We start from the raw sequence: 27226 nt of genomic DNA, 5'->3' as shown, positions 1-27226 counted from the left end.
ACAGGTGTGCCTTACCAGGGTTGATTAGTAGAATTTCTTGCTTTATTGTGAATGAGGTGTTTCCAAACTTTTGGCCTGTACTGTATATATAAACATGTTATGAAAATGTTGCTACTGTAGCGAAAAAAAAAGACATTTAAAAACAGACGTACAGTGTTCCTCTCCTATGTCAGTATTAATAACTCCACTTGTCATTTTTGAGTTGTACAATTTGCTTCCTGTTGTGGATATGGTGTTTGTTGCAATAAACACAGGTGTTATTTACCCCTCATTTGTCCTTTCACGCCAATTAAAGTTCCCAGGCCAGGTTCAGAATAATAAGTCTTTTATTAACAGACATCATGATAATGTCGACAGTAACAAAATTATTTTTTTAGTCCATTTAAAAACCAAAAAAAAAAAAGGTGGGTTGGATTAACAAAATAAGTTAATGCAAGGGAGGCGGTGTGAGACATTGGTCTATGAACACGAAGAATATTCCGCTTGGGAGTAAACTACAAGTTGTTCTCTAGCACACAAGACACGCCTACTTTTGTCTTTCCCTAGCAATCATACATAAACTCATTTATTGATTGATCACCGTAGCGGGACAGCGAAAAAGAAGCTTCCCCTCCAAACGAGACGACGCAAACCGAAGCAGACGTAGAAAAAGAGTGAAGAAGCACCGTCAGAAAAGGAGAGCTAGCAGAGGTGATGATTGGGTATTATTTACATGGATGTCAGGTGCGTGTCAACTAGATCCATCACTGATTACTTTTGTTTTTGCAAATCCAGCTGCTGAAAAGATGAAGTGTGCCCTAAAGGAGACGTGTGAGAGCGTGGCCAACAAGGAAGGTACACTAACGGTTCCTGCAGGTTAGACACAGGTGACTATGGTAGCAAGTAACCAGGCAGGAGTCTTAGTACACTGTACAGTAGTGTGTGTGTGTGTGTGTGTGTGCGTTTCTTTCTCCTGTCTCCCTTGTTTGCTTTTTACCGGTGAGCTTCAGGCCTCGCTCTCACCGGCCGACGATGTGTTCTGCACCTCCTCCTCCAGGATGGGCACGATCAGGTTGTCCTTGGACATCAGGTTGTACTTCATCACGAAGCGCGTGAAGCGGTGACACAGGAATGTTTCATTCTGTCCACGCACGTGAGAGAAACACATGATGATCATGACGCTCCGTCTCTTTCCTCCCGTCACGCTCTCGTTTAATGTCACATCATTGGATTTTTTTCCCATTTGAAATACGTCTCGGAGGTCCAACAAAAGTGTATTGGAAGTGTTAGCTTTGATGCTTTAGTAAACGCACCATTTGGGTGTTTATAACTTTTACGCTAATGAGCTGTGTTTGTCTATGCCAGTCTCCGAGAGTGCGTCTGTCTCAAAGAAGCAATATTGTTTATTTTATCCACTCTTTTTACATAGCCACTGTAATTATCACTGAACAATAAATAATAGGGTTGTACCCATCCGATGTTGAAGTCATTTAAAAAAGGTAAACATTTCCTCTTCGCCCTGAACTAAACAATGTGGCGACACCCACTTGAAACAGCGGCTAAACTACAAAGCAGAGCTAGTTACAAGAATCCATACACATACAACACATTTCATCTGCTTGTGTCATTGTGAACGACATCATCGATGTAAGATCCATGTACAAACAGCAGTCGCAACTTGAGAGGTTCTGATTTTCATTTCTTTCTCTTTTTTTTTAACTGCCTCAATTAGTCAGTTTATAGCTCAGACTAGGGCTGCAACAACTAATCGATTAAAATCGATTATTAAAATAGTTGCCGATTAATTTAGTCATCGATTCGTTGGATCTATGCTATGCGCATGCGCAGAGGTTTTTTTTTGTTTTTTTAAATTAAAAATAAATAAATTATTATTTATTTATTTATTTTAATAAACCTTTATTTATAAACTGCAACATTTACAAACAGCTGAGAAACAATAATCAAAATAAGTATGGTGCCAGTATGCTGTTTTTTTTCCAATAAAATACTGGATAGGATAGAAATGGAGTTTGTCTCTTTTATCCGATTATTAATCGAAGTAATAATCGACAGATAAATCGATTATCAAATTAATCGTTAGTTGCAGCCCTAGCTCAGACCAGCAGCACACTCCTCTTGCTCGACATAAGGGCTGACTGTGCTCACAAAATCAAGGTTTCCAAAAGTACTTTAAACACTTAAACACCTATTGATACATTTACAAAATGATTATGCTTTGTCTTAAAATACTGGTCAAAACTGTCCAAAGATGTAGTGCATCTATAAATGTGAGGATTTTTACATTTAATTAACAAAACGTTATTACATTACAAAAAGCACACACTCTACGGTGGTAAAATAAGTCTAAAAGCTTTTATTCAAATGTGTTATGATTTTTTTACTTGCTCATTTGTTACTGATTTATATCTGGATCATTCAAAATATATTCAAAGTTGAATTTTGGCGGTACAATAAATACTAGTGAACAATCGTGTTAATAATTGTGATTTTGATAATCAAAATAATTGTAATTATTAATTTTGCAATAATCGCTTAGCCGTATTGCATATTACTTACACATTCAAAGCGTCCAAGGCTGTTATAAAATATCCAGTATCAAACGTGTCCGCATCATTCAACCAACTGCCTCATGATCTTAACTTAATGAATTATTGTGGCCTCTCAGTATAGACAATTACCACTCTATTTCACTTTAAAGACAGTAGAAGTCCATTCCAGACTGTTAATAATGAACAAGTTAGCGTTTTCAAACCTACAATACACCCTACACCAGGGGGAGCTCCACTAACCACGTTAAACCCAGATTCCGATCTAACAAAGGTCTTTACTCATTCTCTTTCTATGACACATCAATGTGGAATGCACTCCCAACAGGTGTAAAAAAAAAGGGCATCTCTATCCTCCTTCAAAACCGCACTAAAAGAACACCTCCAGGCAACTTCAACCCTAAACTAACACCCTCCCTTCCACATCCTACCTCCGCGGATTGTAAATAATCAAATGTAAATAAGCAAATGTAGATACTTAATTCTTATGCTTTCTGATCTCTCTATGTCCACTACTTGCTGTACATATCCTACCAAGTCAGTCCTACAATGTTCCAATGTCCATTTCTCTGATGATGCAATTGTTGATGACTGAAGTGTTGTTACCAACCAAACCTAAACCCCCCCCCCCTCCACATCCCACACCCCGGATTGTAAATAATGTAAATAATTCCATGTACATACTATGATGATTATCTTGTGTGATGACTGTATTATGATGATAGTATATATCTGTATCATGAATCAATTTAAGTGGACCCCGACTTAAACAAGTTGAAAAACTTATTCGGGTGTTACCATTTAGTGGTCAATTGTACGGAATATGTACTGCATTGTGCAATCTACTAATAAAAGTTTCAATCAATCAATCAAACTCTGTTGGACCATTTTCACTTGATTAAACCATTTCTAACATTCCACGCTACAAAATTATAAAAAGTATGTATGATTCCTCCTGATATCGTCCTGCATCAGTATCTGTACCGGCCACATTTGGTATCGTAATCGAAAGTGAAACATTTGTATCGGGACCCCTCTATTGAGTTCTTCACCAGCTCAAGCTGTACTAACAAACACATTTTCATTCCCTTGAGTAAAAACAGCTACACTGGTACACAACACAGAAACGTGGATTGAATAGGGTCCGCTTCTGCCTACCATGTTTCCGACATGTTTAATTATGCATGAGTAAACAATGGCGCTGCCAACGGCCATTTTGGGAGCGTACGCACCTCATACTTGTCAAATATCTGGCGGTGGTGGAAGTAGGCGTGGGAGAATATCCTGTAGATGCGACGACAAACCGAACCCAGTTTGCCCACTGACGACTCCTTGATGCTCACCCTGCCGGCGACGATAAAACGCTGAAACGTGCCGCTGTTGTGTGAAGAAGTGACGTGAAGGACGCGACTAACCTGCTGGGGAAGTATTTGTTGCTATTGAGAAGGCAGGCAGCTCCGTCCAGCGTGTGCCTGGTGTAGTCGATGGCGGGGCACTGTCAACGAAAACAAAAACACAATCAACGTCGAGCAGGGGACAGAGATTGGGAAAAGGAGTCGTGTCCGGGAAGACTGCGCCTGGGACTTGCCTCTTTAGGGGTCTTGTGGGCAGCGCATAGGAAGATCCACTGCTCGGTGGCTGTCATCTGGGTGCAGGTGTCTGGATGGCACTCGCTCTGCGTGCAAGGGAACAACTGACTAAATGTTCTTGACTAAGAGGGTAAATAAAGCTCTCTGTTATTTTGTTGAATATTATCTTTAATAACAGCACTTCCTATACATTTTTTTTTTTTTAGTTCCGAACCCCACAAATGTATTTGGCACTACCGGTTCACCCTCAGTCATAAACACATTATAATGGGACTGTCTGTGAAAGTAGATTATTGTTACAACTCTGTACAGCAGGTGGAGGTATGCATCGCAACGCCCTTTTAACACACCTGTTATGTATTATTCACATAAAATAGGAAGACAAATGTACTTAAAAAAATGTTTTGGGTTTTCCCTCCACAAGTTTTTATTGTAAATATTTGTTTATTTAAATCCTATAATTATTAGGGAAACTCATTATGCAACACATTTTTAATGTCCCATTTAATCCCGCTGGACACTCAAATACTTAAACAAAAAAATAATCCAAGGAAACTATAGTCCGTAATTTCATTATCTATAATTAGAGATGTCCGATAATATCGGCAGCAGTGTTTCCCACACATTCATTTATTTGTGGCGACCCGCCACGAAAGAATTAAGGCCGCCACAAAAAAAGAAAAATAAATAAATAAATAAATGTTTATTTATTTATTTTTGTCCTGTCCAGCTTCTCAGGCAAATCATATAGTTGATGTAGATGCCCATATCGGCTGTTCAGATTTACTTTACAAAAGAGAAGTGTAGGATCAAGATTTTTGGAGCTCTTTGTTTAGTGGATCAGATGTTTGATGAAGCTCTGTATATATCTACCACCACTACTGTTTTCTGTTTATTTGTTACTGACTGTGGCAGGACACCTCTGCCTCTGTTTCACTTTATGTTGCTGGTAAATAATATGGTTGTAGTAGTAGGCTAAAGTTAAATTATTTAGTATGCACTAATTAAAGGGGCAGAGCTTTAAGAGACATTTTAGCTTTTATATTTTTATAAGATATATTTTTTGTAAGAACCACAATTAATAAATATATTTCAGTGAATAATATTGTTCAAATCTGTATATAAATATGTACATAAAGTGTTGTAATTATATTGTAAAATGGATGGATGGATGGATGGATGGATGGATGGACGTTTAAAACAAAACTGTTATTATTAATTACCGTAGTAAGTATACATTATTTGAGCCTTTTTAGAGAAAATTATATCATTGTAGTAAATTATGAAAATTACTCGATGATGTCATGGTGACCACGCCCATAGCCACGCCCCCACCGCCACAGGTATCTTGGCCGTTTATGGGAAACACTGCGGCAGTCCAATATTATCGGCCGATAAATGCTTTTAAAATGTAATATCGGAAATGATCGGTATCGGTTTCAAAAAGTAAAATTTATGAGAAATACAGAGCAGTTGCGTCTCCCAGTCAGCAGCCCCTCCCCTCTCCTTTCTCCCCTCTCCCATACACACAACACAGGAATTGCAGCACGACTGCAGCATGAGAAGTTTACTGGCGACGCTTGATGACCTCATCAAACCGCCGCGAGCGGAGCATAACAACAACAAGAGTGTGTTGTTGCCGGTGCTGTAGCCTGGCTAACAAGCCAGCTCGCTCGGTGACTGACTAACGACACGGTTTGGGATTATTTTAAAGTGTCTCTGACGGATAAAAAACTGGCAAATTGCAATGTCTGCAAAAAGTCGGTTATGCGAGGAGGAACCAAGACGTCTTCCTTTAATACGAGCAATTTGATCTCCCACCTCTTTAAGAATCATAAGGAGATACACGATGAATAGAAGCGGAAGATGGATGAAAATCAAACAGCGAAAAAAAGTAGTACCACACAGTTGTCGCTTAAAGACTCCGCCGAGAAAAAACAAAAATACAACAAAAACCACCCCTGTCTCAACGCAGCATTTCAGAAGCTCTGACTGACTGCCAGGCCACTTCAAGCACTCACCACTAGCTTGCAGCACATTTGTGTTACTCATACAAATACGTTAGAGCAGAGCAGATTTAGCCAAGTTTATAATTTCCTGTTATAAAGTATGCCAGGCAGTATACTAAAGGAGGACTATGTTATTGTTTACTTTATTACTCCAGTATACTCTGGACTGAAGCTTTGTGCCTTCATTGTTTTTGTAGCTGTTGTTTTGAGGCATGTTTAAAAAAAATAAAAAAATAATGCACTTTGTGAAAGTCAAAGTATAGTACTTCCCATAGTTGTAGTGGGTCTCAGGGAGAGCATGTCCCAAATTTCTAGCTGCTGTTTTGAAGCATGTTAAAAAAAATAATGCACTGTGACTTCAATAATAAATATGGCAGTGCCATGTTGGCATTTTTTTCCATAACTTGAGTTGATTTATTTTGGAAAACCTTGTTACATTGTTTAATGCATCCAGTGGGGCATCACAACAAAATTAGGCATAATAATGTGTTAATTCCACAAGTGTATATATTGGTATCGGTTGATATCGGAATAGGTAATTAAGAGTTGGACAATATCGGAATATCGGCAAAAAAGCCATTATCGGACATCTCTATCTATAATCCTATATATTAAATAAGAGTTTTTTTTCATTATATCAGGTACGAAATAGGGATGGGCGATAAAACAATATCAATATATAACGTGATAAGACACGTAATCAATATTAATAAAAAATGCGTTCGATTACATTTTTCGTCTGAGGAAAACGGAAGTTGCAAAGCAAGTTTGGTTGCATGAACAAAGGCACTCGCTCTCTGGTAACCAAGCAACACAGAAAGTAATCACTGATCAGTGGGAGGGACACGCTAACAGCCAATCAGATGACAGTATCAAATATCAGTTTGGGTTGCGCCAACTTGTTGTCTTGTATGGAGTAAGAAGAGAAAGTAAAAATTAAGAAATTGTGGATAAAACAGGAAAAGTCACCTGGACAGTATGGCAGTTTTTCTTTTTTTTTTTTTTAAACGAACCGTAGTCAGACCAATGTGATCTCTAAATTATGCAAGGCGCTCGTCCCCACCAAGACCGGTAATACCACACCACCTTGGCCGTGCTCACCCTTTAGAGCACAGCTGTAACTTCCTGGCACTAAACCTGCAGAAAATAGTTAATTTCTCTGTTTCCACACTTTGCACTTATTTGTTACACTTTAATCATTTCTTACATATTCCTTTTTTGTGCACCTTCGTTTTAAGTGTTTATTGTTAAGTGTTCAATGTGATTTTACAATTTTGTTTACATTTGAGTTTTTTCCATGCTTGTGTTGACATTTCCTTTCCTTTCTGCCTTGATAGCTGAGGGGATTATAACCAGCGGAAGGTTACATTTTAAATGTTTTTTTTTTTCATTCAATATATTTTTCTCCTGGTCCTAATTTTCCAGAGGTCATTAAAAATATCAATAATTATCGATATCGACAAATGAAAAACTGTTATATAGTGATACGGTTTTTGCCATATCGCCCAGCCCTACCACCAAATATAGCTCCTTCAGTGTTGCCCTCATATACATTCATATATATTGTGGTGAGCTGCACTAATAGATTTGGAGCTACCCTTTGATGGTGACGATTTGCATCGTAACTTCTTAGCCAACATCTTAACAGAGCTCATGCGCACTGACTTGGCCTGCCAGAGAATAAGAAGATGTAGCAGGAAGGATCAACTTTGCTAACTTAATGGGTTTGTCACCATATTTCTTAAGTACTTTAGACCTTTCTAAAGACTTTTAAAAGAAGCTAATAGTGACAAATCTTGCAAATTTTCTAGTGCTTTTGGAGACTGACAGGAAGACCCGTATCGCTCTTTTCAAGGAGCAGTGGGTGCTGCTGTGGGGCCCTCCTTCCTCTCAAAAATCACATAAAAAAAGTGACACAAAGTTCAATTGTAGTTCTAAACATATTTTTTTTGTTTTTGCTCACTTTCTGTCTCTCACAAGGTTATTCTTCTCTCTACACATGCGTCATGGCCAATTATGAAAGTCAGACTAAGATATAGAACAGCCAATAGCTATAACCCAAGTAAAAATTTCACTGGATTGCAGTCCTGTGTGTAAATATGACATTGGATTCTCCGACTGGGTTTTCTGAACTGCTGTTTCCACACCAGGTATTTATTAAGCAGAACAATGTTGTCTGGAAGTACAATTTGTTACTACTTGGCACCAAGCTAACCAGTAGAGGGTGCACCTACCTGCAGTTTGACTGCTAGTCCGTTGAGCTCCAAGCAAAATTGTCTACAAATCGACAGAACACAAATCAGACAACACAACAAAAAAAAACTCTTAAGTAAGCAAATGAAAACTGTAGTTGCACATTTTCATACCTGAGGTGCTCATACTTCCACACGCCCTCATCCTGACCCTCCGGAGGCTCCAGGATTTTGTCTATGTTGGAGCAATCTGAGCGGATGTTCTGCTGGATGTACTGTAAGACAATAGGTGCACATCCAGCCTCGTTAAAGCAGAGCTTGTTCACGACAAGATGTTTTGGTGACAATAAAACAAACAAGGGCCGCCAGTCATTATTAAACCTATCATAACTGGAGATCGACCCAAATGTTTTTCCAGGGCCAATACCGATTGTTAGTAGTCAATTTGGAGCCTTTTTTTCATTTGCAGTAAAGGTTATTTAAACATGAATAGAACATATCAGTAAAGAGCTGGACAAGTCGTTTTTTAACATTATTTTTAAGGAAACACCGTACCAGTAGCGACATAATGTTGTGGTTAATTTAGCAGAAAAAAACAAAAGGGGATTTCACAAAAACTTTTATTACGTGTGTTTAAGAGGAGCATCAAGATTTGTATTTCAAAATATGGGAAATCTACTGGGAAAATTGGTAAAAATATGGGATTTCTCGACATAACAATAACTTGCTACCTACCGTATTTTTCGGAGTATAAGTCGCTCCGGAGTATAAGTCGCATTTCCATAAAGAAATACAATCATGTGTGCTTACGGACTGTATCCCTGCAGACTGTATTGATACATAATGTACACTACCATTCAAAAGTTTGGGGTCACATTGAAATTTCCTTATTTTTGAAGGAAAAGCACTGTACTTTTCAATGAAGATAATTAAACTAGTCTTAACTTTAAAGAAATACACTCTATACATTGCTAATGTGGTAAATGACTATTCTAGCTGCAAATGTCTGGTTTTTGGTGCAATATCTACATAGGTGTATAGAGGCCCATTTCCAGCAACTATCACTCCAGTGTTCTAATGGTACAATGTGTTTGCTCATTGGCTCAGAAGGCTAATTGATGATTAGAAAACCCTTGTGCAATCATGTTCACACATCTGAAAACAGTTTAGCTCGTTACAGAAGCTAGAAAACTGACCTTCCTTTGAGCAGATTGAGTTTCTGGAGCATCACATTTGTGGGGTCAATTAAACGCTCAAAATGGCCAGAAAAAGAGAACTTTCATCTGAAACTCGACAGTCTATTCTTGTACTTAGAAATGAAGGCTATTCCACAAAATTGTTTGGGTGACCCCAAACTTTTGAACGGTAGTGTATATATTGTGTTTTATATGTTGATTTAATAATTAAAAAAAATAATAATAAAAAAATATATATATATTTTTATTTTATTTTTTAATTTCTTGGGCGGCCCGGTACCAATCGGTCAGGGCCACAGCCCGGTGGTTGGGGACCACTGGGTTATGTTACGCATAAATAACCAACTGAGAACGTGCCTGGTATGTTAACGTAACATATTATGGTAAGAGTCATTCAAATAACTATAACATATAGAACATGCTATACGTTTACCAAACAATCTGTCACTCCTAATCGCTAAATCCCATGAAATCTTATACGTCTAGTCTCTTACGTGAATGAGCTAAATAATATTATTATTTGATATTTTACGGTAATGTGTTAACAATTTCACACATAAGTCGCTCCTGAGTATAAGTCTATGAAAAAAAACTGTGACTTATAGTCCGAAAAATACGGTACTATTTTTTTTTACACCATTTTATAGATTTATTACATTGTAAGGTTGCCTCGTGAGAAACTTTGAAATATTGCAAACATTTAAATAGAAATAATTCTGGGCTGTTTCACAAAGTTTATAGGTGAGACATTTTTCAAGCTAGCTGACATCATTTCTGCCTGGATGTTACAGAAAGTATGAGAATGTGTCAGCTGCTGCCTGCTTTTATTCACTTATTCAATAAGTCTCCTACTTCTCAAGGTATTTACACAAAGTTTGTATTTTTAGCAGAAGTATCTTCTTCATGTCCATCCATCTCTGTCACGTTATTTGATCACAGAACATGAAACCTGCGGCGCTCCTTTAATGAGCCCACGCTCCGAGTGTCGCAGACAGACGCCATCGCTGCAGTTGTGAAAGCAAACACAACGGCACAGGGAAGACGCCGGGTAAGAAGGACAAAAACTGGATTTCACCGCAAAAATGGGAGTTTTGACAGGTAAGCAGAAGAGACGTACTGGAAAAGCGACCAGCACAGCAGGAGGGAGGGAAGGGTTGTGGGGGAGGGGTCGTTTGGCAGGGCCGCTGCGGTGAAAAAAAAGAAGGGCTGATGCTTATGCAGTTATTACCTACTGCACTGATCACTTTTTATATACTAAATACTGGTAACATACGTGTATATATTGTATCTGCTGATGTACCGTAAATTCCGCAATATAAACAGCTACTTTTTTCCTACGCTTTGAACCCTTCGACTTATAAAACGGTGCGGCTAATTTATGGATTTTTTTTCCCGCTGACCGCCATAAAGCAAATAGTTTTCTAAAAAGCAAGCAAAGACACCGAAAAGGCGTGTTATTGTTTGTGCTTTTGGACGAGTTCGCTCACTGCAGGTGCTGCAGTGCTCTTCTGTTTAGAGTTTTGAACCGAAAGTACAAGTGCTGTTCCGTCTTCCTAGTTGTCCATAGCGTTTCTACTCGTACGGTTTCTTCATTCATCACTCCAAGCAACGTTTGTAAGTTTTTACAATATTACTGAAACAATTCTTACTTACTAAACTGTCCCATGTGTGATGTCTGTAGGTGTGTTATTTTGCTATTGTAATGTTATAAAGCTAGCGTTGTTAGCATTAGCTAAACCGTTAACACGTGTCTGTGTTAGTATTTAGTAACTTACAACGGCATTCCTTTTGTATTGTTTCAGTTCCACAAATTCCTCAATAAATTCACCAAAACGTCACAATGGAGTTATTGAGTCTGTTTAGCTGATTGGAGAACTAGCTTCCGCAGCTAGTGGGTCCATGACGATGACTTCTGTTTTGTTTGATCAGCCGTTTTAAAAGGCACTGTTTGGAAACAATTAAGGCAGTGGTTCTCAACCTTTTTTCAGTGATGTACCCCCTGTGAACATTTTTTTAATTCAAGTACCCCCTAATCAGAGCAAAGCATTTTTGGTTGAAAAAAAAGAGATAAAAAAGTAAAATACAGCACTATGTCATCAGTTTCGGATTTATTAAATTGTACAACAGTGCAAAATATTGCTCATTTGTAGTGGTCTTTCTTGAACTATTTGGAAAATATGACAGCAGCTACTGACAATATTGTTTTGTTGTTTCCAAGGAAAAAGTTTGTTGTACAGTTACTCCTGATTTTAATTAAAAGGAAACATCCAGAACTTTCCAAGACGCTATAGAAGAGGCTGCAAAACTGGATTTTCACAACAAGCCGTAGCAGCACCAGCATCTGAAACAACCGCATACTCATGTTGACCTGAATTCAGAGGGGGCGCGGGGGCGCAGTGTAGCAAACAAGCCTTTTTACTACTACTCAGTGGCCTAGTGGTTAGAGTGTCTGCCCTGAGATCGGTAGGTTGTGAGTTCAAACCCCAGCCGAGTCATACCAAAGACTATAAAAATGGGACCCATTACCTCCCTGCTTGGCACTCAGCATCAAGGGTGTGACTTGGGGGTTAAATCACCAAAAATGATTGCTTCCCTCACCTCCCAGGGGGTGATCAAGGGGATGGGTCAAATGCAGAGGACAAATTTCACCACGCCTAGTGTGTGTGTGACAATCATTGGTACTTTAATGTTTTCAATGTTAATGTTTTTAAGGGTCAAAATGTGTACTGAAAGTGTAAATGTTGGCATGACTGTTGTGGTCCAGTATTTTGATCCGTACAAAAAAACATTGGTGGACTGCGTAGACGTCTTCAGCGTAGGGCTGGGCGATATGGCCTTTTTTTAATATCTCGATATTTTTAGGCCATATCACGATACACGATATATATCTCGATATTTTGCCTTAGTCTTGAATGAACACTTGATGCATATAATCACAGCAGTATGATGATTCTATGTGTCTACATTAAAACATTCTTGTTCATACTGCATTAATATATGCTCATTTTAAACTTTCATGCAGAGAGGGAAATCACAACTAAGTCAATTGACCAAAACTGTATTTATTAATTAAACAGTTATTAAGCAGTAGCACAAACATTCATGTCATTTCAAAACAGAAAGTGCAAAATTGTCAGACATTTTAAAACAAGCTATTAGTGCACTTTTGTGCATGATGTCACTAAGATGACAAATCAAAACAACACTAAATTAAAGTGCACTTTTTGTACAGAACGCCACTACAATAGTTTAAAACAAATAAAGTGCACTTTTGTGCATGATGTCACACAAAATATTTCAATAAGTGTCAAATAAAAATGAGCTGCACAATAGGAAATCAAATTGTGTACGTTCTTCGCTATGTGGAAGGTTCCGGCAGACGTTATCTCCTTATGTCTTTTTTTTTTTTCATACGGTGTTGATGTGGAAATGGTTGCCTCGGCATTTTGTTGGTGTGGCACCGAACGGAGATGTTGACATGCGGAGTAAGCACTCTTCATTCTCTAGCAGGTGACTTTTCAAATGATGCTACAAATTAGCAGTAATGCTACTTTTTGTAGCAACGCTTTTGCTCCACACTTGACAAATGATGGTTGTCTGTTCGACATATTCCCACTTGAAGCCAAACCACTGCCAGACGATGGACCCCCTGCTGTTTTCCTTGGGAATTAATTCTTCCTTCATTTGTTACCAGATTCACACCTTCTTTCTCTCGTATTACCACTCGCACCACAGCTAACGTTACCCATGCCGCTACCTCTCTGCTCCGCGAGGGCGTATACGTATGTGACGTATGTAAGAAGGTGCGCTTGTTTTATGCCTCTGTGAGAAGGAGACAAGAAAGAGTGAGAAGAGCCTGTAGTGCAGGGGTGTCCAAACTTTTTCCACTGAGGGCCGCACACTGAAAAATCAAAGCAAGCGGGGGCCATTTTGATATTTTTTATTTTAAAAACCAATACAATATATACACTACCGTTCAAAAGTTTGGGGTCACATTGAAATGTCCTTATTTTTGAAGGAAAAGCACTGTACTTTTCAATGAAGATAACTTTAAACTAGTCTTAACTTTAAAGAAATACACTCTATACATTGCTAATGTGGTAAATGACTATTCTAGCTGCAAATGTCTGGTTTTTGGTGCAATATCTACATAGGTGTATAGAGGCCCATTTCCAGCAACTATCACTCCAGTGTTCTAATGGTACAATGTGTTTGCTCATTGGTTCAGAAGGCTAATTGATGATTAGAAAACCCTTGTGCAATCATGTTCACACATCTGAAAACAGTTTAGCTCGTTACAGAAGCTACAAAACTGACCTTCCTTTGAGCAGATTGAGTTTCTGGAGCATCACATTTGTGGGGTCAATTAAACGCTCAAAATGGCCAGAAAGAGAGAACTTTCATCTGAAACTCGACAGTCTATTCTTGTTCTTAGAAATGAAGGCTATTCCACTAAATTGTTTGGGTGACCCCAAACTTTTGAACGGTAGTGTATATAAAAAAAGATACATTTAGGCCTCCACTCAGACATGATCCCGGGGACCCCAAAAGGTTTTGGTCAAAAAAAATATTACAAATGTGTCATTATTTATTATGATTATTATTATTATTCAAGGTTTAAAGCTCTAAATCAACATTAGGTCTATCTGTCAATATAACGCTTTTAAAGATTTAAGTTGTATGCCATTTTTGTCAAGGAAAACCGTGTTTTTTTTATGGAAAAAAACACAAAATATGCAATATTTCCCCCAATAAAATTTTAAAGTGGAATATTTGAGATTATATAATAATTGGAGTCTTAAAAAGGTCAATAACTCATAACAACATTGATTTTAATTCATTATTTTTTGAGCAATGACACTTAAAAAAAAAAAAAAGTCCCACTAAAATTATTGGGCATCCAAAAGGGTACTGCTCAGTAAAGTTTAACAAAATAAATCCAACATTTTTTTAACTTTTACCACAATAGTCTCAAGATCAACTTCAGATCTATCCGTCAATTATAAGTTTTATTGTTGTTTTTGTTTGTTCGTTTTAGGCCCTTCTTTAAAAAACTTTTTTTTTTTTTAAATGGCAACCAAAAAATATGCAACATTTTCCCCACAAAATATCTCAAAGTGAAATATTTAATGTGAAGTAAATGGAGCCTTGAATAGGTCAATAATTCATAATGACATTGATTTTGATTCATTATTATTTTTTAAAGAGAAGAGTGGATCGTGAGATCGACAGGCGGATCGGTGCGGCGTCTTCAGTAATGCGGACGCTGTATCGATCCGTTGTGGTGAAGAAGGAGCTGAGCCGGAAGGCAGAGCTCTCAATTTACCGGTCGATCTACGTTCCCATCCTCACCTATGGTCATGAGCTTTGGGTTATGACCGGAAGGACAAGATCACGGGTACAAGCGGCCGAAATGAGTTTCCTCCGCCGCGGGGCTCTCCCTTAGAGATAGGGTGAGAAGCTCTGCCATCCGGGGGGAGCTCAAAGTAAAGCCGCTGCTCCTCCACATCGAGAGGAGCCAGATGAGGTGGTTCGGGCATCTGGTCAGGATGCCACCCGAACGCCTCCCTAGGGAGGTGTTTAGGGCACGTCCGACCGGTAGGAGGCCACGGGGAAGACCCAGGACACGTTGGGAAGACTATGTCTCCCGGCTGGCCTGGGAACGCCTCGGGATCCCCCGGGAGGAGCTGGACGAAGTGGCTGGGGAGAGGGAAGTCTGGGCTTCCCTGCTTAAGCTGCTGCCCCCGCGACCCGACCTCGGATAAGCGGAAGAAGATGGATGGATGGATGGATGGATTATTTTTTAAAGAAAAAACAGCCTGCATGGCAGCTTTGTGTTATTAGAGTAAATAATGCAACATTTTCTTGTTACGTTTCACCTGTTTGCTCTTTTATACCACTTTTTATGTTTTTTTTTTTTTTTCCATCGTATTTTTAGAATGTGCCGTGGGGCCGTTAAAAAATTACCTGCGGGCCGCAAATGGCCCCCGTGCCGCACTTTGGACACCCCTGCTGTAGTGTAATGCCTGCAGCTAAAAGCAACTGCGTGAGAACGTATACTCGAATATCACGATATAGTCATTTTGTATATCGCACAGAGACAAACCCGCGATATATCGACCAGCCCTACTTCAGCGTCACATGCACTCTTCCATCAGAGTTGTGACAGAAATGAGAAGGTCTCTCTGCTCCCAAAGTGTTATCACCGATTCACAGCACAATGTGAGTGTTTTACAGAAATTCTGTCTCATAACTAGTGAATGCATATATGACCTAAAAGGAAAAAAATACGTTGTTGGCCAACCTTTTTTTGTCCAATATAAACACACTATTTGAAGTAGTTCTGTAAAAGTGTGGCCTGTCCACACATACAAACATACATCTATACGCATACACACCTGTTGAACAGCCAGGGTGCTGTCCATCTCTTCGAATGACTCATCCGGCCAGTTGTAGAAGTCCTACACACAGGGGGAAAATGGCGTGTTTGAATCCCAAAATAAAAAACAAATGCTGACAACTGTTTAACTGAAGCAATGAGCGAGGTAAATATTGAAATGGGTCGACTGGTGAATGTTGTGTTTACGTTCGACCATGACTCACGACTACCAAGCTAGCTTGAAGCTAGCTAATGGGCTAGGACTGCTTCCTGCAGAACTAACACACACAGACGGGGTTTTATGTCGGTAAAACAACAACAACGTTTATTTACGACTTATTCTGGTTTAACTTACAACATGTTACAATCGTTAGATGTTATAGACGTGGAGTAACTCCAGCAAGTAGACGGAGCCAATGCTAATGTTGGCGAGCTCGGGGCCCTCCCTGCATCGAAGTCCGTGACCGACAAATTCCACCAAAGACAGGCGGTAAAACCACTCCAGTCGAACAGTTACGAAGCACGTTGAGTCGGTTGTTCGTTTTAAGCCATATTTACTCCTTCCCGGCGGCTCGAAACGTACCTTCGCTTTGGTTCCAGGCCGATTCCTCCTGAGAACTGCAGTCCCCTCCGCCATGACCATCTCGACAAAATACCCGGATGTAGGCCAGCCGCGGTGTTGTACCATAACTTCACAACACAAGCCCCAACACCGATACTGGAGATATGGCATCGAAATGACGTCACTACAATGCTTTTTCATTATTTACCGTTTGATTACTAGGGGTGTGGGAAAAAAATCGATTCGAATTCGAATCGCGATTCTCACCTTGTGCGATGAATCGATTCTGATTTTTAAAAAATCGATTTATTTTTTTTTCTTTAAATTATTTTTTTTTTCATTTTATTTTTTATTAATCAATCCAAAAAAAACAATACACAGCAATACCATAACCATGCAATCCAATTCCAAAACCAAACCCGACCCAGCAACACTCAGAACTGCAATAAACAGAGCAATTGAGAGGACACACAAACACCACACAGAACAAACCAAAAGTAGTGAAACAAAAATTAATATTATCAACAGTATCAATATTAGTTACAATTTCAACATAGCAGTGATTAAAAATCCCTCATTGACATATTTTAAAAAAAAGAACAATAGTCTTACACTTGCATCGTATCTCATAAGCTTGACAACACACTGTGTCCAATATTTTCACAAAAATAAATCATATTTTTGGTTCATTTAATAGTTAAAACAAATTGACATTATTGCAATCAGTTGATAAAATATTGTCCTTTACAATTATAAAAGCTTTTTACACAAATCTACTACTCTGCTTGCATGTCAGCAGACTGGGGTAGATCCTGCTGAAATCTATGTATTGAATGAATGGAGAATCCTTTAGAATCGGGAAAATATCGTTTTTGAATCGAGAATCGCGTTGAATCGAAAAAAAAAAATCGATTTTGAATCGAATCGTGACCCCAAGAATCGATATTGAATCAAATCGTGGGACACCCAAAGATTCACAGCTCTATTGATTACGTTACTTGAAAATATTACCTATTTTGACGAGCTTAATCTTCCTGTGAATTACAACACGATAATTGGATTACTTGTACTACTACTTGAAATGTCATCATTCAAGCTAATGTACCTTTTTTGTTTTAAATATTGAAAAAAATGACTTGTGTTATGGACCGATGCCGTTTGCTTATTTGTAAACTGTCAAGTCAGAACTTTTTCCAACGTTTTTTGCTACTAAATCATCTTTGTCTCAACACATTCTGCAGCGTAAGTTGCTTTTTTTGAAAGTGAATTAACACAGAAATAAAGATAAGGAAAGGCAGCATACATGGAGGCGAACATCAATGACAATCTTTTATTATTGTAACAAAATGTGGTTAGAATTATTTACAGTTGATACAACATAAAAAAAAAACATGATTTCTTCTCTCGAGGTGGGAGGGGGATGACTTTTTCCTTATCTTGACTTAATCCACATATTTACCCAGGATGTCACCATCACGGAACAGGAAGTAGTCCTAAATAGGCGGAAGAAGAAGATCAAGTATTGAAGCAGACATTTTGAGAAAACAAGAAAGGGGTGCATTATACCTTATCATCCAGACTGACTTTAGTCCCACCGTATTCTGGTAGGAGGACCTTCTCTCCAACCTTCACGCTGTTTGGCAGTATGTTTCCTTTCTGGAACAAAAAATATATATATATATATTTGTATTTCTAACCACAGTTGACGCAAACAAGACCCAGAGTGACGTTCTGACCTGATTGACAGAACCGGGTCCGACAGCCACCACTGTGGCCTGCAGCACTTTGCCCTGGGACTTCTCTGGCAGCATGATGCCGCCCTTGGTCACCGTCTCGGCGGTGAGACGCTCCACCAGCACACGGTCAAACAGTGGCAGGAACTTTCTGAAGGCCTGAAAAGAAATACAAATCAATAATAATAAACTAACAAAAAAAAAAACAACAACAATACGACCACAGTAACAAAGTTTGACCACTAGGGGGCACTGTCCACCTTGTATATTACTCCCTTTTGTTGCATTTATGTAAGTCAATACAATAGTAGTGGGAATATAAAAACATCCATCCATCCATTTCCTACCGCTTGTCATGTCAAGCGATCATTTTAATAATTGAGACTTTATAAATGTGTTAATCTACTGTTTCTACTCTGTTCTCATACCACTTTGTGCAAAATGTATTATTTTTCTGATCGAGTTTAAGCTTTTTCTCTCACAAGTTTAACTTTGTTCCTGTAAAAAAATAAGACTCATAATAATATACGTATGTTTGTTATTTTATAAGTACTATTTTTTGCCTTTTTCCTCAAAATATTATCCCTTGATTACTGGAGAATCTACTATACCAGGGGTCGGCAACCCAAAATGTTGAAAGAGCCATATTGGACCAAAAATACAAAAACAAATCTGTCTGGAGCCGCAAAAAATTAAAAGCCATATTACATACAGATAGTGTGTCATGAGATATACATTTAATTAAGATGACTTAAAGGAAACTAAATGACCTCAAATATACCTACAAATGAGGCATAATGATGCAATATGTACACATCGCTAGCCTAAATAGTATGTTAGCATCGATTAGCTTGCAGTGACCAAATATGTCTGATTATCACTCCACACAAGTTAATAACATCAACAAAACTCACCTTTGTGCACTCATGCACAACGTTAAAAGTGTGGTGGACAAAATGAGACAGAAAAAGTGGCATAAAACACGTCCTAGAAAGTCGGAGAAAGTTATACATGTAAACAAACTATACGGTGAGTTCAAGGACCGCCAAAATAAGTAGGACAAAACGGCGCTCACCAAATACTCAAATCAGAGAAGCATGTTTAATATAAACAGTGTGATTTATAACAATTAGGGAGGTTTGTTTCATGTTTGTCCTCCTACAGAAACCATACTAAAACAAAAAAATAGATTTTTTTCCCCTCATCTTTTTCCATTCTTCATACATTTTTGAAAAATCTCCAGAGAGCCACTAGGGTGGCGCTAAAGAGCCGCAGGCGGCTCTAGAGCCGCGGGTTGCCGACCCCCGTACTATACTAAATACTACAACTTAATTCATGGAAAATTACAACATGTGTCACTTTGTATAATTAGTATTTCATGGTTTATGCAGCTTAAGATCCACCTCGCCTATTTTAATTTCACTTGGAGAAATGTTAATTTATCCATGTACCATTTCCAATCGCTCATAAAATTACCATTCTACAGATATAATGTCAGTCCTGTAAGAGCACACTTTTTCTTATGACTTTTTTTTACTGCAACATTATAATTATGATTCATTTATATTTTCATTCAAATTAAGTTTAAACTTTAATTACATACTTTGAATATATTCTTGCAAAAATGAAAACTATTCCTCATAATTATGAATTTATTATTTCAATATTCCTCATATTTAATTATATTTAGTCTCCACCGTGACTATAAATAGAATAATTTGTCTACAAAATGGTTATAACTATACCTCTGCATTACACTGTAAGCTTAATAACAAGAAAGGAAACACAATGGTCTTTCCTCGTCACCCACCGTGGTTACAGTGAAGCAAAGTGCTACACGTACTTCTTCATATCCTGCTACGGCAAAAAAAAGCATGTTCCCCGATGTCACCCGCGCCCCCCTGGCATCGCACCGCCCTACTATTTGAGAAGGACTGCTGTAGAGTTTGTTCTCATAAATATTGGAACCTAGTTACTGTAAAATGACAAAAATGTCATTATTCAATGACTTTTTTGTAACTATTTTGTAAAAACAATCATTTATTAATTTTCTATTTGTACTCTGTTGCCATACCCACTTAATGACTGCAAAAATGTAATATTCTTGTCAAGTTTGAGCTTTTTCTTTTACTAGTTTGACTACGTTCCTGTAAACAATAAGACTCATAATACTACTTGTTTATTTTATTTTATACAAGTAAACTTTTTTTTTTTTAATTTTGTCTTTTTCTAAAAATATAATACTTTAGTACTGTAGAATGTATTATAACATTAAAAATTAGTGTTAAATGACAAAATTATTTACACAAAAATGACTTGTATTTTTGGTGTTACATTTTTTATTTTCCCTAAAATATGACACTCAAAAAGTGCACACATTTTTATCGCAAGATTATAACTTTTCACTCATAACTTTGTACCGTTTACATTTTAACCGATACTGTACCAATTCCTGGTCCCTGGGAATCAATACAGTTACTCAATAGTACCAATTTTCGGTACTTGCGTGTGTTAATAAATATTGTCTTTGATTTTTTTTTTTAAATGCATAATGTAACATTTAAAAATGAGCTGATCATGACAACGGTGCTGTCCAGTTATAACTTATGTTCTTATTACATTTAGGTCTCATTTGCATGCAGTTGTACTTCCAAGACATGAGATGGCAGTATTGTATAGGCTATCTATGGTATGTTGTCTGACTAGGAAGTAGCATCTTGCAGGAAGCTGAATTTGTTACGTTGCGCCCTACAAAGTGTTTATGCTGTAAGTATTATGCTTATTACAAACCAGCTGTTTGTAACATTCATCTTAGTTGTAGATTTTATTATTAAATTTGGAGGTGTTAAAATCGCTAATGCTAATAGTAGCCTCTCTATTGCAAATCAGATGTAAATTAGCAACAAGCTACGGCATTTTGGAAGAGTGGAGCCTTCCTTTACGTTCGAGTGTTTTTTACCAAGCATGCTTGCTTTCTTGGTGAGGAAAAATGCAACATTACTTTGAGGGAGTTTGGCTGAGTGATCGTTTACGTGAGCCGGTGTTTAGTCTGCAACCGGACTTGACGTCACATGCAACAAAGGTATCAAAATATGTCACTGTCTGATTTTACATTAATCGAACCCCGGTAGTACCGACGGAATTCGGTCGGTGCCTGTAAAAGTACCGAATTCGGTACCCATCCCAAATTCTTACAGAATTATGCTGATTCTTACACAAAAGTAGGGCTGCAACAACTAATCGATTAAAATCGATTATAAAAATAGTTGGCGATTAATTTAGTCATCGATTCGTTGGATCTTTGCTATGCGCAAGCGCAGATGCAATTATTTTTTTAATTGTATTTTTTTTATTTTTTAATAAACCTCTATTTAGAAACTGCAACATGTACAAACAGCTGAGAAACAATAATCAAAATAAGTATGGTGCCAGTATGCTGGTTTTTTTTCAATAAAATACTGGAAAGGATAGAAATGTAGTTTGTCTCTTTTATCCGATTATTAAATCGAAGTAATAATCGACAGATTAATCGATTATCAAATTAATCGTTAGTTGCAGCCCTACACAAAAGCTAATATATGTAAGAGAGCTAAAACCACTAGGGGGCTTAAAGCTTGTATTACCCCAGCAACATGAGGCTTTTGTAACTGAACTATATTCTGCAATGTCATTGCAGTGCGGAACAAATTGGATATTAATTATTGTGTCGCAGTCACAAATACACAAGCACCGTTTTGGTTGAAAGTGGTCAAAGATAAACTTTGCCAGAAGGAATGATTAACATGATAAGCTGGGGGAAGACACATGACAAAGTTTGTTTACCCTCTTTGTGAAGTCAAATGAATACAAATGAAAGTCAGCTTGTCTTTATTATGTCTTTAACTAGCAAGCTGAATAAATAACATCAGCTAGCATTCCTGCAAATGAGGCTTAAAACCACCAAAAATGGTCGCCGCAGACGTTCAAATGACCTCCACTCAAGGTCGTTTGGGGGTGGATGTAGGGAGGTGAGGTAGGGGGTTGTGTAGTTTGATTCCTGCCGGGACAAAGACTGTGGGAGTAGCTGTAATAAAAATACCAAGGCAGTCCGCCGAGGACGCTGAAAAAATGGTGTGTTTAGTGATGACATAGCTAGTTTTAATTTTGGATAAACAAGTTAGTTGTTTGCTTGTTGTAGTGAAGGACGAAGACCCTCAAAAAAATACCCCTGGCTCGATTCCCGAAGTTTATTTTTGCTATTTGTTACAAAACAAAAACACACCAAAGCCGCAGAGTTTATCATAATACAAATAGCAGTCAAGGCTGTTGTAGTAGTAGTGCAGGCATTCAAGTTGCATAGACGGGTATGATCCCCTTTTCTACCGTTTAACTAGAAAACTTGAATAACTTTATATGCAAGTCATTTTGTACTTGTATTAGATTAAAACTGGAGAGAGCAGTTTGTACATTCAATTAAGCAGTTCAATTAGTGTGAACTTCCCTCGAAATATCATTAATTGAGGTAAATTAGGTGCTTACATGTTTTTATTTAATAACAAATGATACCTTGTAGGGCACAGGTGTCAAACTCAAGGCACGGGGGCCAGATGTGGCCCGCCACATCATTTTATTTGGCCCTCGAAAGCCTGGAAATAATATATATCAGTAAAGTACTTGAACTTCTCTTACTAAATGCATTATTTCTTTCTATTTTGGGAGAAAATAATATATGTACTCCATGTAATCGCAAATTATGTTAACTTAAATATTGTCTAATTCAAACCATTTTTTTTAAAAGAAGTAAATACTAATAATGATTTCAAAGTAAGTTATGCATCAAATTGTGCAATGTAAAAGTAGCAATGGATTTCATAGTAAAAATGTACAGCATTTTTCTCTGAATTAAAAAAAAACTGTACTTTTTTTGCTGTAATAAACTGTGCTGTCGTTTTCGCATTTACAGTAATACAGAGAAAAATCTACAGTTGTTAATTTGCGGTAAAAAAAAAAAAAAAACTGGCAGCTCAGGTGCCAAAATGTTTTTGTTTTTTATTTACAGTAAAAAAACAAATGTCAATTTCACAGTAAAAGCCTGGCAAATGAGCTGCCTTTTTTTTTTTTCCCCATAAAAACAGCAGTTTTGTTTTTCCATTTACAGTAACACACACAATTTTGAGGTGAAATTATTCCAACTTACCATATTTTTTATACATTTTAGTTTTTTAAAAATCTATTAATAAAATGCATTAAAAAAATTGTGTAATAATAGTATTCACTGTTAGAAGCGGCCCTCTGGGGCCAAACATAAATGCGATGTGGCCCTCAGTGAAAGCGACTTTGACATAGGGATGATGTTTGATAAGAAATTATCGAGTTCGAGCCCATTATCGAATCCTCTTATCAAACCGATTCCTTATCGATTCTCTTATCGAATCCAGATAGGTTGTTGTATATGGAAAAAAACACAATATTTGGTTTAACAAAAGCTCACTTTTATTTTATAAGACAACAATAAAATAAATAAATACATTTTGATGTTACCCCCCTAAAAAAAAAAATTTTTTTTAAATTGACTGTTGTGTGATCACTATAGGTGAATAGCCATGCCTTGAGGCGTTTTTTCCGGTCCATTATTTTTGCTGCTTCTGTGACATCACAGGAAATGACGTAGCTCAATCTAATGACTGAGCTACGTCATTTCCTGTGATGTCCCACAGGGCATTTCTTGTGGGACGGGATTCGTTCCCAGGGATTCGAATAAAGAACCAACTCTTTTTCTTTACTATAGTGGCCTCGATAACGGGAACCGGTTCTCAAAAAGGGATTTGAGTCCATGGAATCGGTTCTTTTCTTATGGAACGGTTCTTTTCTTATCGAACAACCGGGAGAACCGGTTTCGAACATCATCCCTACTTTGACACCTCTGTTGTAGGGGCGCACAAAAAATCTGTTTACATCCGAATCGTGATTCTTATTCAACCCAATTATACATCGATACATAATTTTCAAAAGTAAATTTAAAAGAAATAAAAAAACTTCAGCACTTACCATGAATTGATTAACGTGGTTTTAAAAAAGTTTAAAAACTTATTCAGGTGTTACCATTTAGTGGTCAATTGTACAGAATATGTACTGTACTGTGCAATCTACTACCGTATTTTTCGGATTATAAATCGCTCCGGAGTATACGTCGCACCGGCCGAAAATGCATAATAAAGAAGGAAAAAAACATATACATCGTACTGGAGTATAAGTCGCATTTTTGGGGGAAATTTATTTGATAAAATCAAACACCAAGAAAGAAATTTGAAAGGCAATTTAAAATAAATAAAGAATAGTGAACAACAGGCTGAATAAGTGTACGTTATATGAGGCATAAATAACCGACTGAGAACGTGCCTGGTATGTTAACGTAACACAATGTGTGTGTGAATGGATGAATGTGGAAATACTGTCAAAGCGCTTTGAGTACCTTGAAGGTAGAAAAGCGCTATACAAGTATAACCCATTTATCATTTATTATAAGAGTCATTCAAATAACTATAACATATAGAACATGCTATACGTTTACCAAACAATCTGTCACTCCTGATCGCTAAATCCCATGAAATCTTCTTCCTCGTTGTCGCTCCTGGTATGCGCCGCTCCCTTTCTTTCTGCTGCTCGATCGCCGTTTTCTGCTGCATATTTCACTATGTCCGGCTTGTAATCTGCAGTATATGATTTCCTTTTCGGTGCCATTTTTGTTCAGCCCTTCTCAGTTTGTATAAATTACCGCCAATGTTGAAATAATCCATTTTAATAGCTACGGATGTAGCAGCAGTTAGCATCCCATGACCCACAATGCACTTCTGCCGTGACCCGCCCCCGCCGAATTCTTATTGGATGACGTGTGTGACGATTGCTGACGTGTGTGTGACGAATGCGGACATTTGCTTCGTCTCTTACGCGAATGACATAAATAATATTATTGTATATTTTACGGTAATGTGTTAATAATTTCACACATAAGTCGCTCCTGAGTATAAATCGCACCCCCGGCCAAACTATGAAAAAAACTGTGATTTATAATCCGAAAAATACGGTACTACAAGTCTCAATCAATCAATTTTAAAACTATATTTTCAGGCCATATTGATTCAATCAAAGTTTTCTAACCTGAAACCTGCTTTGAAAAAGTTTTCATCACAATTACATTGCGAGAATGTAATGAATCGAGAATCGTATTGAATCGAAAATCAATACTTAATCGAAAATCAATACTGAATCGAATCGTTGTGTGCCTAAAGATACCCACCCCTATAGACTACCACTGGTGAAAAGCAGTTTCTTTCTTTCTTTAGTCTATTTCGAACATGAACACACTTACAGTATAATGCATCACACAATTTCATATCATTTCACTTTACATCATGTCCGAAAAAGAGTAGGAAGAAGCAAAGCTTATTTAATCCTACCCCTTTCCCACTTCAGAGCGTTTACAAATACATAGAATCATTTACTGACCTTTTTATATAATAAAATACCATCTGTGAATTAGTATACACAACAGTTTTATAATATATAATTAATTAATTCAGTCATTATTAACATACTGAGATGAAGAATATCTTATTTTCAATAAGGTTGAAAGTATTTCTCACAATTCTTCTTCTTTGTACTTTGTAAGCACTATTATTTTGAACAACCTTAAACTGGATCATATCAGTACAATGTTTAACTTCTTTACCTTATCCATTCCATAAATAAATAAATGATAAATGGGTTATACTTGTATAGCGCTTTTCTACTTTCAAGGTACTCAAAGCGCTTTGACAGTATTTCCACATTAACCCATTCACACACACATTCACACACTGATGGAGGGAGCTGCCATGCAAGGCGCTAACCAGCAGCCATCAGGAGCAAGGGTGAAGTGTCTTGCCCAAGGACACAACGGACGTGACTAGGATGGTAGAAGGTGGGGATTGAACCCCAGTAACCAGCAACCCTCCGATTGCTGGCCCGGCCACTCTACCAACTTCGCCACGCCGTCCCTAATTTAATTCCACATACTGATATGCTAAAGGTTTTAAGTGTTGTACGTGCATACAAATGTTTTAAATTAGATTTTCCTCTAAGGTTATATTTCTCCTCTTTAGTTGAGAAGAATTGTTGTACATTCTTGGGTAGCACGTTATAGATTGTTTTGTACATCATTTTAGCTGTTTGCAATTTTACCAAATCACCGAACTTTAATATTTTTGACTCAATAAATAAAGTGTTTGTATGTTCTCTATATCCAACATTTTGCATCAGTCTAATTGATCTTTTTTGTAACACGGTTAGCGAATGTAGTGTACATTTGTAGTTATTTCCCTATATTTCTACACAATAACTCAGTTTGCAAAGTCAATTAAGTGAACTTCCCTCGAAATATCACTCATTGGGGTTAAAATATGTTGAAGTTTTGGTAGAATCGTCTGCACCTCGTAAAAATGAAACAATTGTGACACACATGGAATGCTACGGTGTTCATTCATTCGCTCGTAGATAACTGTACTTATTAGGTAAGATATCAATTGTAAGTTATACACAAAGCTTCTAAACAATATTTAACAAATCGTAGAGTTTGGAAATAGCTTCCTTTTGCTGCATGACCTTGCCAATGTGTGGCATAGAAGGCTAGCATTAGATGTTGCTAGGCTAGCTGATGCTAGCCGGCACGCATGCTAGCATTTGAGCTCGGAAGTTTTCTGACACAAGGAGAGGTTATCTTTATTATAAGAATAAAGATCATATCATTTTAATCTTACCATGGCTTATCTTGTGACGTTCGGTGGTCGACGAAGTGTCACCTGCAGAGTTTGCTGCTGAAGGGGGGGAATGTCTCTCTCCACGTGAGGAAACGTCCAGAATCTTCCCGCGCATGCGCAGCGCCGTGCGACCTTCACTGGCCTCCTCAAAGTGTCAGGAAATTCCAGAACGTTCCACATCAACCGTGTCATTTACGGATACATTCATTATAACAGTGCTTTTAAACGAGGGATAAAATGTTGCAA

The 27226-nt window shown here is 37.7% G+C and overlaps 1 protein-coding gene across 3 annotated transcripts; it reads right to left on the bottom strand.

Moving 5' to 3' along the window:
• Positions 1 to 308: 308 nt before the first annotated feature.
• Positions 309 to 27143, bottom strand: LOC133659012 (MOB-like protein phocein). 3 transcript variants are annotated; one of them, XM_062061618.1, is made up of 9 exons: positions 26981 to 27143; positions 18210 to 18365; positions 15931 to 15993; positions 8511 to 8611; positions 8379 to 8421; positions 4135 to 4221; positions 3962 to 4041; positions 3779 to 3890; positions 309 to 1120 (listed from the first exon to the last, which is right to left on the bottom strand). In XM_062061618.1, exons 1-9 carry the CDS (start codon positions 26981 to 26983, stop codon positions 986 to 988), a joined length of 780 nt encoding a protein of 259 aa, XP_061917602.1. In that variant the 5' UTR covers positions 26984 to 27143; the 3' UTR covers positions 309 to 985. The 3 variants fall into 3 exon arrangements, with proteins under 3 accessions (XP_061917602.1, XP_061917600.1, XP_061917601.1); XM_062061616.1 differs by lacking the exons at positions 18210 to 18365; positions 26981 to 27143 and adding an exon at positions 16495 to 16638; XM_062061617.1 differs by lacking the exons at positions 309 to 1120; positions 3779 to 3890; positions 3962 to 4041; ... (2 more) ...; positions 8511 to 8611; positions 15931 to 15993 and adding exons at positions 17790 to 17966; positions 18040 to 18129 and having other exon boundaries at positions 26981 to 27139.
• Positions 27144 to 27226: the final 83 nt, after the last annotated feature.

Source organism: Entelurus aequoreus, linkage group LG10, assembly GCF_033978785.1.
Source record: "Entelurus aequoreus isolate RoL-2023_Sb linkage group LG10, RoL_Eaeq_v1.1, whole genome shotgun sequence".
Taxonomy (NCBI): domain Eukaryota; kingdom Metazoa; phylum Chordata; class Actinopteri; order Syngnathiformes; family Syngnathidae; genus Entelurus; species Entelurus aequoreus.
Note: the sequence above shows the minus strand (reverse complement) of the source record. Positions and strands in the feature narration are given on the sequence as shown.

Bases quoted from the DNA above. Each gene is read 5' to 3' on its own strand.
- LOC133659012 (XM_062061618.1), bottom strand. The intron at 15,994-18,209 runs GTCAGAACGTCA...CCCTGTGTGTAG, and splicing joins GACCCGGTTCTGTCAATCAG to GACTTCTACAACTGGCCGGA. The intron at 4,222-8,378 runs GTAGGTGCACCC...CCTTGCACGCAG, and splicing joins GACTAGCAGTCAAACTGCAG to AGCGAGTGCCATCCAGACAC.